Source organism: Taeniopygia guttata, chromosome 26, assembly GCF_048771995.1.
Source record: "Taeniopygia guttata chromosome 26, bTaeGut7.mat, whole genome shotgun sequence".
NCBI classification, from domain to species: domain Eukaryota; kingdom Metazoa; phylum Chordata; class Aves; order Passeriformes; family Estrildidae; genus Taeniopygia; species Taeniopygia guttata.
Window position 1 is genome coordinate 6,467,099 of NC_133051.1, and position 17,135 is coordinate 6,484,233.

The window sequence follows — 17,135 nt, forward strand, 5'->3', positions numbered from 1 at the left end:
AGGGAGGCAAAACCTCTCCCTAATTATTTGCTATCAGCAAAAAGCTGATATATTCAAGGCAGAAATGGAACAGAAAAGGAAAGAGTTGCTTCAAACCTCCCAAGCATCCTTTAAAACTCCACACACATTAACTTTTAAAGCATCTCTGGAGCTGCAGCTTCTCCTGGGGTGGGACATGGCGCAGTTTTCCCAACAGGGAGCAGGAATTCTACATCAGCTCACAACAGAACCTCTTCATGCTCACCACAGCAGATGGCAGGGAGCAAACTGGGACTCCCATCAACCATTTCAACCCTCAAAGGAGCTGGCAAAGGCACTCTGCTCCCGGTTCCATGTCACCACAGAGGAGGGATGGAAAAGGAAGGGAAATATCACTAGGGCCTGGTGGATGCAATCACCCCAGCTCCATCCCCACACTTTCTGCACAGTGACAGGGTCCCCCTTCACCCTGGGGAGGTAAAACTGATGGGATCAACCCAAAAACTTCAGGATGTGAATATGAACTTTCCCACAGTGCTGTGCCTTCACACTGACGGCAACTTTTAGATTCAAACCTCCCCCATAAGCAGGAGGAGGAAGAGGATGCCAAGATCCAGGTTTATTTCAATCACTGCTTCTCCTGGTGTAAAGATGGTGTGGTGATAGTGAGTGTGGAGAGTTTATTTAGGTTAGCCTAAATTACAGCAGATCACAGCCACAGGGGCTGGCTGGGAGCAGGAAAAGGAAGCTGTGCACAGATTTTTAGGGAACCACAAACGATGAAGCCCTGTGGTTTCTTGGGTGTTATCTTGATCAGGTCCTGTGCAACTTCCACTTCAAAGGTTTCAGCTGGGTCTCAAAAAGATCATAAGGGAAGATTTAGTCTCAAGTATCTTAATTAAATTACTCATTCATACAAGGGACTTGCCGGCAAGCCAAGATTGATCTGCTTCGAGGCAAGCAGGGGAGAGAGACAGACACCAGCGACACTGAGCTGGGCATTGCAAGGAAATAGGAGAGAAGTCATCTTACAAAACAGATCAAATAAAAAATAACCAGTAGCAAAATAAATAATAAATTTTAAAAAAGAACCTAAAGCAACACCCACAAACCAGGAATAAGAAACCTACATTTCCATAAGGAGCACAAAGCGAAGGAATGAATCAGATGATAATGAAAATATTAATGAAGAGACAGACTCTGTCCAACCTGGCCTTGGATACCTCCAGGGATTCAGGGGCAGCCACAGCTACTCTGGGCACCCTGTGCCAGGCCCTCCCCACCCTCACAGGGAGGAATTCCTTCCCAATATCTCACCTAAATTCCCCTCTCAGTTTAAACCCATCACTCCTTGTCTTGTCCTGATGAAGGGCCCTTCTCCAAGGGACATCCCACTGTCCATGGCAGCAGAAAACTCCCTGACCATCCTTGCTGTGTTTAACACAACACCTGAAGTCTCCTGTTCCACCTCCTGATCGCCCCCAAATACTCAGATTTTCCCTGCATGTGTCCTACAGGCTTTTCCAAAGCTGGTGCATCCCAGGACAGCCAACTCTGCAAATCCCCAGAGCTGGAGCTGGGCCAAGTGTGAGAGCAGAGATTTAATTGTTCCTCCAAACACTCTTGCAACCCTCTGTGAATTCTGTCCTCTGCACGGTGCTCTGGCAAGGCACGCCACAGTCACAGCAACGTGGTGTGAGACTGGCATCACTGAGATGATGAAAAACAGCACAAAAATCCTCCCTGAGGTTTTCACATCCATTTCTGCTGGTCGTGTATCCCTGGCTCTCTGCAGTCAGGGAGGTTACTGAATCAATGAATGTTTAATGCTTACAAAAAGCTTCCAAATGGGGTTATTTGACAGGCTCAGAATAAAGTGTGCAGGACTTGGTTTCAGCAGAAAGAGCCACAAAAATAGCCTATGGCAATGTTTATTATTATTAATAATAATAATGTAAGTGAAGCCCACATCACCCAAATGCTTTTGTCAATTCCTCCCTCACAACCTGTATCAACCCTGCTTTACAGAAATAATTTTGCTTCCAGGGAAATTAAAGCTGAACTTCTCTGCAAGCTGCTCATTCAAATCCACTTTTGATTTTCCCTGACACAGCTTAGTGTTGACTGCAAATTTTGAGAATTACAAGCATGGACATCCATGCTGCTCCCTGCCCTTCTCTTCCAAAAGATTCCAGTTATGAACATCTGTTGTTTACAAGTGCTCAGCCTGAAGGTTGCCAGACTTATTCTTCATCTTCTACTTCAAGGCAAAGGCCGCCAGAAAGGCATCTGAATTTCATGCTGGGATACCCTGGACATTCAGCTCTCCAGCTGACAATTGCTACTCAGGATCCTGCTTCCAAAGATTATCTTGATTTAAAACGTGGCCTTAAAATAGCGTTGACTTCTTTTTTTTTTTTCTTTTTCCGTTCTTTTTTCTTTTTCCATTTTCTCCCTCAAAACCAATCACTCAAGATTTGCCATGGTTTTCATATTGTTGACTGATGATCTGAATAGGCAAATGCCTCCAGGACAAAAATTACATGAAATAAGAGAACTGAAGGCTGGGGTTGGAGGTCCCAGGGTCTGAATGCAGGGGAACAGGGCCTTTTTTTGGGGTTAGAAGTCACCCCCAGACCCAAGAGCCATCTGTGAGATGGATGCTTTGATTTACACCTCAGGTACCAAACCTGGGACAAACAAGCTCCTGTAGCAACCACAGTTACAAGACTTGGGCTTTGAAAGGGTATCATTGGATGCTGAGGAATTTATGTAATATATTCACCAAATATTGTGTAAGACTATAAGACTGTTCCGTTTAATAGCCTAATTGAAAAAAACAACCCATTTTTAACAAAGAAGAGGCACAGTGAGGTCTAACAGTCATGGCAGAGCAGTTATATGCAAGTAAAACCTGGGCTTTATCCAACTGCCATCAATTCCTGTGCCACCCTGGCTAAAGCAATCTGTTCCCCTTCTTCAGATACATCAGATGAGGATAACACACACCTACCCCTGTAAATAATTTTAAGATGTTCCAGTGAAGCTTCAAACTGAGCAGCGTAGAGCACCCTTTCAGCCCAGACCCAGCCACCTCAAAACCCACATGGAAAATTCTCCTGCAGGAAAGGCTGAGAGACCTGGGTTTGCAGAGAAACCAAGAGATCTGGGTTTGTAGAGGCTGGAGAACTGGGTTTGTATAGGATGAGAGATCTGGGTTTGTAGAGGATGAGAGATTTGGGTTTGTAGAGGCTGAGAGATCTGGGTTTGCACAGGCTGATGAAGATAAGCTTTGGGATGACCTAACTGTGCCCTTCCAGCAGCTGAAGGAGCTGATGAAAGATGGAGAGAGGGGACTGGAGGGACAGGACAAGAGGAATGGCTTCAAACTGACAGAGGGCAGGTTTAGAAGGGAAATTGGGAATAAATTCTTTCCTGTGAGGAACTGGCATGGGTTGCCCAGGGAAGCTGAGGCTGCCTCATCCCTGGAAGGGTCCAAGGCTGGTTTGGAGCAACCTGGGATTGTGGAAGATGTCCTGGGTGAGCTTTAATGTCCCTTCCAACTCAAACCATCCTGAGATTCAATGCAAACGTGGCCACCTGATCAACTCTTAGCCACTGGCTGGCATTTGATGGCTTTGCCCATCAAATCTGGCACACAGCTTTGCCCACCTTTCCCAAGAAAATTATTCCTTTTCTGCACATTCCAGTTCTTACATCCCATTCCCCATTAAGAACACACAACCTACCAGGAATTACTGACATTACCCAGAAACAGGGAATGGCTTCTGTGTCCAACACAAACTTGGGGAATGTTTTGGCTCTGGAATTGAGAGCAGTGCTGGTGCCTACATTCACTCTAACAACTCTCTTTTCAATTCCTGCCCTTGCAATCAAATCTACAGCGGGGGAGGGGGGGGATATAAAGAAATAAAATAAAATAAAGAAAGGACAATAAACCTCACTGGGCTCTGGGAAGCCCCACAGCAGCCTACACCTCCCACTCTGCTCTTTCCTTGAAGCCTGTGCTCTTCCCAGCGTGGAGGAATCCACAAACTCCAGTTCCAGGAATGCTGGGGAGCATTCCCTTGGAGGAACACACTGGGAGCAAGTGGGCAATCCCACAATAGCTGCAGAGCAGGAAAATGCAAATTACAGGGTGGCTGCCTGACAGATTTCCATGTCAGGAGATCTAAAAACGGGATGTGCCATGGGGAGCAGGCAGGCAATGATACGGTACCTTCCGACATAATTACCAGGTTCTGGGGAGAGCAGGCTATTATGGGGTATTTATAGGGTCAGAGCCAGGCAATTACAGAGCAGGCTCCTCTCCCAGACGTGTAATCCTGAGGAGCAGGGAGCTGATGGCTGGCTTTGATCAAATGGGGGCTCCCAATGGGATTCCAGCCCCAGCAGCTCCACAAGAGATGCCAGCCAGGATATTCGCTGTGATTCAGGCAGAGCAGCACTGGGGACAGGTGGTTACAGTGGAATTGCTTCCCTATGGATCCCTGTGGCATTCTGGCACTCTCCTGACTGGCACAGCCAGCACACAAGTGCTGCATGGCCAGCCTGACCTGTGCCACTGCTGACCAACACTGCCCACACACCCAGCAGCCTTAGACATCGTGCGACTTTTCTCTTCTTCCAGCTCTTGACCAAATTAGTGTCTTTATGGCTCAGACCTTGCAGGGATACCATATTCCAAGAGCAAGGCATTTTTCTGGCAGGAGCAATCTGTTGCTAAAGCAAGAGAAATCAGGAGCCCAATCAGCACCAGCCCTCTCCCTGCAAATCCTGCAGGATTCTATTCAACTCTGGTCAAAACTTCACATTATAAATTCATTCTAAATCCCCAAGCAGAAGTTCTATGCAACCTTCTCAAGCTGAACACAGAAGTGTTTCTGATGGGTCGTTTTATATCATGTAATATAAAGAAAATCACCTCAATTTTCACCAGAAATAACAACAAAATCAACTGAAAACACCCATCATACTGCAGAGGAAAATTGTAATTCGAGACATCATCTCTTTAGTGCCATCTTAAAGGCACCTGCAGGATGTGCAGAGTTTATAGTTATAACAACACTTCCACTCTAAAGGAAATGAAAAAATCCTTCGGATTCTGACAGGTCCATGGATATGCAGAATAACTCTTCCCCTGTGTGTCAAACAGCTCTGCTCTGGAGCCAGGCTTTCCTGAGAACACAGCACAGAGTGTGCTCTAAATGACAACTGAAGTGAACGACATCAAAGCTGTGCAGACAGGAAACTCAAATGGTGCCTCCTTAATGGCTTCCACACAAAGAGAGCTGCTGCTGGAAACGGGAAGCTGCTGTGTCCCCACATCCCTCCAAACACAGCAACAACACAGCACAAACACAGCCAGAACGTCCCGACCCAAACAATGCGAAAAGTGACGCTGCATTTTGGGCGGGAGCGGGCCCAGATGGATCCTCTCAGCCCAAAATGTCCAAAGCAGAAATGATTCAGGTCCCAAGGCTGCTGCTGCTGCTCCGTGTTTTCCTCAGCTGCTGCCCTGACAACACAACCCAACAAGGCTGAGCACTGCCCAGATGGGACCACGGCAGCGCCGTGCTGGGCTCACCACACAGCCCCTTCCTCACCCCCACACCCTCTCCTGCAGGTGCTTCTCCTGGGAAAAGCACCTCAGAAGAACCAGGAGGATGTGAACCCAGGAAATCAGGTTCCATCTGCACCAGTCACCCCACCTTAGAGAAGTGGGGAAGAACCAACATCCAACAGCACGGCCAGACCCACCTGTAAATGATGTTTCCAGCAGCAGAGGCAAGAAATTGTCAGTAAGGACATGTTTAGATTTTAATTGAGTCCCCCCAGCTCGGTATCCAGGGATTCCCTCACCCACAGTGGCACAGCTCTCTCTGCAAGTGCTACTGGCCTTATTTCCCTGCTGTTTGAAGTGATAGTAGCAGAGCTGCAACACAACTCCCACACAGAGCGTGTGTGGGATCCCAAAAACAGAGAACTGACAGCAGGGAACAGACTGGGAACAGCTTCCCTCCAGAAAACCAAAGCCATTGATGCTGAAGGAAATCCTGGCTTTGTCCATCAAATCTGGCACACAGCTTTGCCCACCTTTCCCAAGAAAATTATTCCTTTTCTGCACATTCCAGTTCTTACATTCCCCATTAATAACACACAACCTACCAGGAATTACTGACATGAATGAGCACCCAGAGACAGGGAATGGCTTCTGCATCCAACACAAACGTGAGGAATATTTTGGCTCTGGAATTGAGAGCAGTGCTGGTGCCTACATTCACTCTAACAACTCTCTTTTCCATTCCTGCCCTTGCAATCAAATCTACAGCAGGGAGAAAAAAATAAAAAAGGCAGAAACAAAGGCAAATACTCTACTTGAATTGCTGGTCTTTGGTGCTCCTAGTTTTAGCCAGGAATCTCTCAGCCAACTTCTCCAAATTCCTGGAGTAATCCATCTCAATCTCTGCCTTCTTGCGGAAGAAATCCTGCAAGTCCTGCAGTAACTGGACCCGAAGCTCACACTGCTGGTCAAGGCATTTCAGCTGCTCTACCAATTGGGCACGGATCTCTGCAACAAATAAAAGCACTGCAGATTAAACACAGTCCCATCACAGAAAACACCATCACAATTCTGCAGCAAAACATTGTTAAAAAATAAGTTCCTTCATTGGTGTCAGCCAGGCTCCCCAGGCAGAAAATGACTGGGGGTGCATTTTGGATACAGCACTGGCAGGAAATCCATCCCAAACCCTGCAGTCTGGTGCACAGCAAAGCTTTGTTGCTGAAAAGTGCATCAGTTACAAGTGTCAAGTGCATTTTTGGCATGGGGAACGAGTGGTCACTGCCTAAAAATGTACTGAATCTCAGTCTGGAAAAAGGACTGAATGCTGCAATCCCCCACGTCAGCTCAGCAAACCACTTCAGGGAATTTCTATCAAATTCCTCTGCAAACTACTCCTGATGCAGAAACAAGACATTGCACATTCTGGGGCACTCCCCAAAGGCACCGAATTCAGATTATTCAGTTTGTTCCTGAGTCTCCAGCTGTGCAGCTCATTATAAACCAAGCCATGAAAGAGATGAAGAAACCCCTCTGGAGAGCCAACACCAGAGCACTTCCCATTAGGGAATCATCTCCAGGAAGGCTCCTTTTCCTTTTAAAATATCTCCAAGTAACATATTTCCATCTAAGGACCCCATAAAGCACATAGATATAGGTGTTAATATTATAATTAATTATTAATGCACATTCAAAATAATCCCAGGATAATTATTATGAATGTCTCTATGTTAACATAATATTTTATAGTTTTCAAGCATTTTACAAATATGAAAGCTTCTCCCATTAGCCACGTGTTCTCCTTATCCCACTAATCCTGAATTTGAGGGACAGGATAGTAAAATGACTCACTCACAGTCAAACAGGGCAAGCAAACACACCAGAAGTGTGTCAGCTGCAGCCTAAAAACACAGAAATATTCAGTGATGCAGCCAGCAAAGGCTATTTGGCTTTTACTCAGGCAATAAACTCAACATGAAATCAATAAAATATGCCCTTTCATCTAAAGGTCTTTGAGCAGTGAAACTGTAGAGATTTGCCATGGCCTGACTGCGAGAGCTACTCTCTCCCAAGGTTTTTCAAGATGTGCTGTTCCAGGCTGAACCCAGAACCAGCAAGGAAATTTCAGGTTTCACAGCTTTCCTCACACCTCCACACTGCGACTGCAGGCGCCCACAACTCCACCACTGCAAGGGAAGGCGGGGAGGGAGCATTTCCCAAATCCAATTCTTTTAGAAATCAGCGACTTTGCCACTGATTCCTGAAATACGGAATATCACGGAGAGCAGCTTGGCTCCTCTGTGAGTTTGTCCCTTTGCCCAGGGGAAAAAAACCCAAAAAAAACATCTGGACCTCCATGGTTTCATTCCTGCCATGCACTCCCCGGATCAGTTGCCTCGGATCGTGCTCACATCTGCGGGAACAGTTTTAAGGAATCTGGGATTTGCCGTGAACAAAACCCCCGAATCTTTATTTTAGGGACTCCAAAACCCAAACCACATGTATGAAAACACAGCTCCCAGTCAGGCCTGCCAAAATGAAAAAAAAAAAAAAAAAAAAAAAAGAAAGAAAAAAAAATTAATCTGCACAAATGTGGGATTTTCAAGATTGAAGTTGACCTTGATTAGCACTGAATTTGGTCATTCCAAACTTCTCAGCCTGTGGTACCCAGGGGCTTTTGCTGCAAGGAGGAAATACAGCCAGCAAGGCTGCTGAAATGGAGGAGTCAACACTGTTATGCAGGGGCAAAGCTAGTCAGCTTTATTTTTTTCCCCCCAGGAGAGAATCTTAAAAACCAGAAAACCTGTGTTTCTTCATCAGGAAACACAGCTACAGGCAAATCCATCAACCTGAGTTGTGTTTGCACTTCTTTAACCAAAACCACTCCAGCTCTGCTGCTTCCCCGGGCTCAGGGATGCCCCAGCTCAGGTGGGGTCACCCCAGGAAGGGCTCAGCACCCTCTGAGGGTGCTGAGGAGACAAACCCGCAAGGAACCCAACCCTAGATGTGCAGGGAAGCACGAGCCACAGCAGGTGCAATCTGCACACTGCATTTATTTACCCCAACGCTGGAGATCCCTTTGCTTTTGAGCTGCCTTTGTTGTTTGCCCCATCCCAGCTGGTGTTTCAGGACTGGCAGGGCCACGGGGAAAGCTGGGATGCTCACACACATCAGACCTGCCAGCACTTATGTAAAACTTTGCTGCTGGTGCTCAGCATGTGCTGCACACACTCAGCTCGAGCCCCAGCCACAAACCCTCTCAAGGATTTGCAAGGATCTGCGTGAGTGACAGGTTTAAGCAGGGAAATGCAAACCAGACACCCCCATCCCACCTGGGCTTTGCCATTTAGACTTTTTAAAGCAAAGGAAGTGATAAACAGCACCAGAACTGCCAGGGAGGTGGTGTCTCCTTGCTGCAATCACTCAGTTCTCCTGATCCTTAACCTGACACTCACCTGCAGGTCTGACACCCAAAAAGAACAGCTTTCTACACAAGAAGCATTAGAAAGCTCTTCCTCCCTCTGTGTTTTCTCCTGCGCCCTTTCCTCATCAAAACAGATGCTCCCAACACAGAAACAACTCTGTGACCCTTCCAGCAGCTACTGGACAAAAGACACTAATTTTAGTAAATTGAGGACTCATGGAAAGGGATCCCACAAAGAAAACACCTGAGCAGATCTCGTGTTTTCTGCTCAGCACATTAAGAAACACTGAGGATTCAAATGCAGCAAATTTTGCCTGTGATGTTTTTATCTGTGCATTTAGAGATTGCCCATCTGCAATTTTTTGGAAGTCAGCAACCTTCTTAGCATGGACAAGCAGCAGACACCTTGTTAGAGAAGAGGATTGGGGTAGGGATGGCAAATACCAGATTCAGGCAGATCATGGTATGACCACCCACTCTCCTCGGCGCCTCAATTGATGGGTTTTTATGAGGGCAACAACCCAGCAAAATGGGGCATTCTCCATGATGTTCTGAATCACAAAACCACCTCCTGGAGCAAAAGTAGAACTACAGAGGACCACTTCCAAAAAACCAGCAGCTCTCAAATGTGGGAATCCAGAGCATCCCCCTGGCTGCCCTGGCAGGTCTGGGACCCTGGCAGGGGTCAGGAACCCCCTGGACAGAGCCCCCAGAGACACTGGCTGTGATCTCTGCCCATGGAAAAGAGTTTTCAATCTTACAGGATGAATTACAAGCTCTGAGTGTTAGATATGAGTAATAATTAAGTGTGGCACGGGTGCAAAAGTAAAATTTTAGGATTCTAGATGAGGGGTCCAAAGGGGACAAGATGGAGGAAATTGGGTGTGCCTTGTCCTTTTTCTCCTTCTTCATGCCCTCCATGTTTCACTGTGGTGTTGGCATTTTTCTGTTGGTTCAGGCTGGGGACACACTGTCCGACGTAGGTGACAGATATTGGCACGTTATTGTAAATCCAGCACAGGTAGTTTGTGGTATTTAATGTTTGTACCATCCCACTGAGGGCAGAGCCCCACACGCTGCCCTGCAGGACAGAGCTGCGGCAGGGCAGCAGAACATGTTAGAGATAAACAGAATAAACAACCTTGAAACCAGCACAGACGAATTATGGCTTCTGCTTTGGCAGTGGGGCTGACAGACAGAGACTTTCTACAATCTCGGAATCATCAATACCTCAGATTCTGACACTCAGAGACAAGAAGACCACCAGAGCACGAGTGTTTCAATCAGAAAATCACAAGGCAGCTCAAGCTCTTGGCTGTCGAGGTGGGACACTCCACACACAGCTCCATCACTGAACAGCACGGAGAACCAGCAACTTCTCCTCCAGTGTAAAATGCGATATCAGCACTTTTCTTTATAAATAAAGGCAGTGTTTTGGAAGGGAGCAGCGACAGCTGATCGGGCTCCCGCAGGGAACAATGCGCCATTCAGCCCCGGCTTATCGAGGCCGAGGCGCTGGGCCCGAGCGAGGCAACCTTGCTCATCTTTCAAACACACACCCCGCAGTCCTCTGCCACAAAATCAAATCAAGAATGCAGGAATTTCCTGAGGCTTACTGGGCTTTCCAGAGTATAAAGTGTCTGCTTGTTTTCCCACTGCTTACACAAGCAGAAGGTATTTTTTTCGGCCCCGCTCCGAGCACATCCCCTGGCGGAGTTGGGCCTTGCGTGCTCTAACCCGAGGGTCACCAAATTACACGGGACCTTTTCATGTCTCCAGTCACAACAACCACTCCAGTCCTGAATCCACTGCTCCTGCATCTTTTAATTTGCACAGGTTATTAGGTTAACAGCCACTTTAAACACCAAAAAAGCCTTTCCCCCTCTTTTCCTTTAGAGCTTGGCAATCCCACCCACTGTGATTGCTGAAGACAAGGAATAACCTCCTGAAGACTCTGTTCAAGGGCCTAAAGGTGGATAAGCACACGTTGAATTTAAGGTCAAGATGCCAGTGGCAAAATTAGGAATAAACACCAGGTATTCTTATTGTAAGCCTTGCCCCGTACTGCTGAATTCTGTCCATTGTATTTCAAATGTGGCTGACAACTACATAATGCAAACATCCTCAGTGGCCAGAGAAAGTTTTCCATCCACTTCAAACAAACCATTTATTCATTTCCATCACCAGATCATAAAGTAACCTGGGTCACCAAGGGACAGAGTGTTGCATAATCCTGGGCAGTTGCATGACTTGCATTCTGCAAGCACCTTCTCAACATTCCATGCAGCACGCAAGAGGCAGTTTACAATGAATTTAGAGGGTAAAAAAGGCTCTTCTGCCTTCTGTATTTTACTTCCATTTACTCCCAGAGGCTGTGGCTAGCCCATCCCTGGAAGTGCTCAAGACCAGGTTGGATGGAGCTTGGAGCAAACTGGAAGGTGCCCTTGTACAGGGGAAGGAGATGAGTTTTAAGGTCCCCTCCATCCCAAAGCATTCCATGATCCTCAGTATCCTCAAACTCCACCAAACACAACAGACTTCTGCAGAGCTCCTGGCAAGAATTTGTGTTTTCATCAACCAATGTCACCCGGAGCAGGGGGATATCCACAGTGCCCAGGACTACACCTTGGTCTGTTACAGCACCCAACGTCCCCCTTCTGAAAAAGACCTTCCCAAACTTGACTTTTTAAGGCTTAAACATCCTATAAAGTTGGAATACGGAACCAGATCTTCTGTACCAATTTGTTCATTCTCCCATTGGTCACGCAGTGACCCAAGAAAGGGCGACCTCAGAGCCTGGTGCCCTCCTTCATGGACTCCAAGCAACATTCCTGCTCTGAGTAGGATCATGAAACCCTAGGAAGGGTTTCAGCTCTTCCCAGGGATAAGCTGGAACTGCTCTAGTGGGATGGCAGCAGGGTGAATCACAGGCTGGCAGCACAGGGCACCAGGAGGAGGCAGGAGCAGCCCCAGCTGCTGCTCAGTATCTCACCCATCTCCTGCATCCGCGGCTTTCCCAAGGATCCCCGCCCCATCCCGAGCGCCACGCTGCATCAAAAGATGACAAGCTTGGGAAAGGAGTGGGATGGCAGCAAAACAGAACCACGGAGAGTGGGATGGCAGCGAAACAGAAGCACCAACCCCAGCTCCCGCCCAGATGAAAGAACAAGGCTCTCACCCACACAGATCTGCTGCACCGGGCAGAGCCCAGCTCCAAAGCCAGCTGTGCCTGGTGGCCCCATGGCTGTCCCCATCCCATGGCCCTGCCACGCTGTCCCCATCCCATGGCCCTGCCAGGGCTGTCCCCATCCCATGGCACTGCCACGGCTGTCCCCATCCCATGGCCCTGCCACGCTGTCCCCATCCCATGGCCCTGCCACGCTGTCCCCATCCCATGGCCCTGCCAGGGCTGTCCCCATCCCATGGCCCTGCCAGGGCTGTCCCCATCCCATGGCCCTGCCACGCTGTCCCCATCCCATGGCCCTGCCAGGGCTGTCCCCATCCCATGGCACTGCCATGGCACCTCAGCATGGGCAGGAGCCAAGGGACTGCCCAGGGCCAGCAGGATGCAGCCAGCAATGGGAAGGTGGCAGCCAGCACAGCTCAGTTAGCCCTGACTAAGTAAAAACCACACTAAACTGCACACCCAGCCTAGCACAAGCTTATCTTGCAGGCTCCCCACAGCACAGGAAAGGCAAGAAAAGCCAAAATGAATTAAATCTCCACTTCAAAGCTGGAGCTGTGATTTTAGATCTTGTGCCTCATCCTTTTTTAGTCCCCATCTCCTGGAAGCTGCCACACACTCGAGTGCTGAACATCAGAATGAGATGTCTGGGCATCCACTTTTGGAGATGCCATAGAAGTCAAATTAAAAACTGGGTTTGAAGCCAACGCTCCATTCAGTTTCCAAAAGTTAAAACCATCCAACAACTTGTGAGTAAAAGCAATAACTGTTTAAATATACAAGTAACTTTCAGAGAATGCACTGAATCATATATTTTGACATGTTCTTACCACATCACTAAATTATTCATATTTCTCCTGCCATCACATATGAGAGGCTGTACTCCAAGAGTGAAGGACTTGGTACTTCTGACTATTTTTATTGGTACATGATTACAAACAGGGCTGTGACTAATGACAGACCCAGCCCAGCAACCCCAACGTGGCTGGGAGGTTTAATGACTTTGAAAAGCCTTTATATATTAACAGCCAGAATTCCAGGGAACAAGCTGTGTCACCAGCCAAAAGCTGTTGATCATCACAGCCTTCAAAAATCTCCCTGGTAATCTAAAAGCTTGGCTTTGAAGTGAAAATTATATAAGAGGAGGAAATACAACCTTTTGTTTAAGACCAGAGCCAGGAGGGAGATTCAGGTTCACAGGCACTGTAAGCCCTGGAAAGGGTAAATATTCTTTCTACAGCCAGATATTCCATTTGAGAAATAAGAGCAACGGGTAACACAAGCTGACAAGAATCCCTTTGTAGTTATAAATATATAAACAGAGCTGGAGGTGTTGGGAGCTGAAATTCTTTCCAACAGAGATTGATGAAATTGTTTTGAGGTGCAAGACGAGCGCTTGGAGATTTGCATTAATGAAGTGAAAGGAGAGGACGCCAGACGTGCTTAAAAGCAAAAATTAAGGCTGGTCTCGGTCTCAGGGAAGAACTGAATATATTCAGCTTTTATTTCCTCACCTACACCCTAATATATGTGCATCACTAATTACCTGGGGCTCCCAGCTTCTCCAGGCACCACTCAAGTGCCACTTGCAGGAGTGTGGCAGGCGCTGCATCTGCCCTGGGTGATGCCTCCAGCACAGCTGGCCCCTGGAAAATGTATAACTTTAAATAATCCCACTGACCACAGCCAGCCTGGACATTGGGTTTCCATATCCACACCAAAAAACCCCAAACACAGCACTCATCTGTTATTCCCAGACTGCAAACTGATGTGAGGCTTCAGACCTGCAAAGCTTTTAAAAGATGCTCAAAATTCTGCAATTAACCATGTTGACAAAGTTGCCAAGGTATTTAATCCATCCAGTACTCAAATATTTTTTTTTTTTTTTTTTCTGTGTAATGAAGGTCCCCTTTGCTATCATCAAAACACAGCCCATGCTGTTGACTTTTGGGGAGGATGTTTAAAACCAGAACTCCGATTAAATTCCCCTGGGCAAGGATTCATGGCCCTAATTCCAACAGCAGAACGTGAGCAACTCCTCAAAACAAGCCTGATAAGGGTAATGTGTTTGAGTACATGAGGTAATAATAATCTATTTTTAGGTTCTACAACTGTTTATTCAAAAGAAATAAAAGTTTATCAATACATTTCAAATACCCACGTGCAAACAGCAGGAGGATTACAGCTCCTCCTCTCCAGGAAGTTTCACAGCTATTTTAGGATTGCCTGTACTCAGTTAAAGGTTTTCCCCCGACTGACACCAAGACAAAATAAAAAAACCTCAGGCAAAGCTTTGCTTATGCTTTCCCAATTTCTGAATGCTGGAAAAAACACCATGGGCAAGTCATAAAACTACATTTTATCACTGTTTTGCAGCCTGGAATTACAGAATAAACAATTTAAAAGTCATTTTGACACATGGACTATTATTGCAATCAAAGACAACACACACACAAACACATCACCCGATTCATATTTTTAAGATTCAGAGAATAATTTGAATTAAAAAAACTCTTTGTAACTCTTTGCTCCTGTAATGAACACCCTGAGTGTTTTGTGGCCCTGGGAGGCAGAATTGCTTTGGGCCCACTAAACAACCTGGAATAATATTTTCTCCAAACAACTTTTTCATAGTTATTTCAATGGTTTCCTCTCCTGCAGGGTGACAATGCCAACACTGCATAGATGGCCAAAGATTTGGTGAAAACTTTTAATATATTGTGTTTTTTTCCCTGCTTTAGTTCCCTTTCTGCTTCTGGCCAGGGCAAATCAAGTCTCCCTGAAGCACCAAACTCAAATGCTATTTTCCATCACACTTTTCTACTGCTCAGAAAGAAAACATTCTTCCCTCAAACCCTGTGTTAATCACAAAAAAAAAAAAAAAAAAAAAAAAAAAAATGTTATCAGTGCAAGGAGCTGGAGATGTGCTCCCAGTTATTCACAACAACAGGGAGTAAACACAGCAAGGAGTGAAGCTAAGCATGTGCTGGACACATTTTCAATCAAATTCCTCCAGATTTCTCACAAAACCAAGGCTGGTTATGACTAAAATGTAGAAATGTAAAATGTTTCTGGATCCTTTCTGGCAGGGAGGGCAGGAGTGGAGATTTCCAGCGGGTGTTGCACAAGGGTCACACCAAGGAAGGGAAGTTTAACTCCTGCTCCTCCACCAGCCCCTGGACCACCCCAACCCCACCACCCTCCACCTCCAACCCCATTGACACCACTCTTTAACACCTTAAACACCACCAAAAATACAACAAAAAATTATAAAAATTATGAAGGAATAATAAAAAGTTCTCCAGTCTGGGGAAGGTTCCTGAGCACTGATCAATCCTGGGCCTCCCCACGGAACATCAGAGTGCAAGAATGAATCCAAGTGCCCCAAAAGTGTGGGAAATGCACAGAAACACCCTGCAGGAGCCACGGGAATAATTCATTTGCAAGCCATGAGCTGCCTGGGTGTGGGGAGGGAGGGAGCCGGGGCTCTTCCCTTCAGAACAGGAGGAGATTTGAATGAAGAATGTGGTGCTGCCCTGCTCACAAAGCACCTCGGGTTCCTCTGTGCAGGGAGAGGCTGCACTTGCTCTCGACAGAAAAATCTGTTTGTTCTAGAATAAACCCAGCAGGAAGAGGCAGCAGAACAGGCCCAGAAGACAAAAGCTGAGGGAAGAAGATGCTGCTGAGCCGGTGCAGCTCCAGCTCCTCTGCTGGAGCATCCCAGGGACAGCTCTGTGCAGGAGCTGCTGCATCCACCTGCAGCAGGGTTTGGATGGGAGCAGGACAAGGTTCTCCCCCCACAGGGTGCTCAGGCACTTCCCTCTCCCCAAAACACAGCCCTACAGCCAGCCAAAACTCTTTGCAAAACAGCCCAGAAATATTTGGCTGTCGTTTATTTTTGCCCCAAAAGCTCTGCTGCAGATAGGTGGATTTAAGGGTTAAGAGAAAGGAAAAAAAAACAAAACAATCCTTTCTTATTTTAAAAACAATTCTGGCACCTTCCTCCCCACTCCTGCTTCCAGCAGCTTCTGCTGGGCTTTCCTGGCTTATTTTAGAGAGTTTCTGTCTGCAGCCCTTCACCTTCCCATCCTTCCCTCTGCTCCACAGTGTAGTAGCTGTTTAGTAGCCACAGTTCCATCCTAAAACCTTACATATGTCTTCCTCCTAAGTGTTAAGATTTCCTCTGCTGCTGCTGATTAAAACAGAAGTAAAACAAGGGCTCCTTTCGCCTTCCAAAATTTCCCCTCCAAGTGTTTCAGCTGTGCAGTGTCAAATATTGTGAGGGGTTTATTTGAATGGTGAAACAAGCCCTAAACTAAAGTGAATTATTCATCAGAATCGTGTAATGTGATCATTATTTCTGGCATTTCCCATATGCTCCCTCTCAGTGCCTCAGTTCACTGCAGGAATCCCGATTTCAGCTCCCTGCACATCCCCAGAGTGCCACATTCCAGTGCTGCACACACAGACACGTTCAGAGGTGAGCAGGCAGCACCCACACACACACAGATTAAATCCTCCACAGTCCTAATTATTTCTTCAGAAAATCAGTCCAGGAATGGATCAAATTCCCCAGACCCAATTCCCAGTTGCCTCTGCAAAAACTTAGTTAATTTGATATTGTAATTTTTTATTTATCTGTCAAGGGTACTCAAAGTTTGGAAGTGCTAAAGAATCTGGGATGAAAGAACCCAGAAAAAGCATTCATATGAAAAATCACTATTTCTTCCCAATTCACAAGACCTGAAGAGTTACTCTCCTACACATGATTATTTCATGCCAAGTAACATCAAGTATATTTGTCAAATGAATAAAATTGCTAGAACAGAAGTGGCAATTTACAACTTACATGCCTTAATCTCTTCAATTAAAGGAAAATCCTTTGGTGAATTATGTCAGATATTTAGAGATACAAACAGAATGATTAATGCCGGTGTCTAATTGAATTTCACCTCAGGATTTCT

The 17,135-nt window shown here is 46.5% G+C and overlaps 1 protein-coding gene across 7 annotated transcripts in view; it reads right to left on the reverse strand.

Annotated features, from left to right (window-relative positions):
• SRGAP2 (SLIT-ROBO Rho GTPase activating protein 2) overlaps nucleotides 1–17,135 on the reverse strand; it is a 106,963-nt gene that overhangs the window by 66,273 nt on the left and 23,555 nt on the right. For all 7 annotated transcript variants that reach the window (XR_012052050.1, XM_030291812.4, XM_030291813.4 and 4 more), the window contains one exon: nucleotides 6,379–6,571. Coding sequence is in view for 6 of the 7 variants with exons in the window: in XM_030291812.4 (XP_030147672.4) it covers nucleotides 6,379–6,571 (193 nt within the window). In the remaining variant the exon portion in view is untranslated. The remainder of the gene's footprint in view (nucleotides 1–6,378; nucleotides 6,572–17,135) is intronic.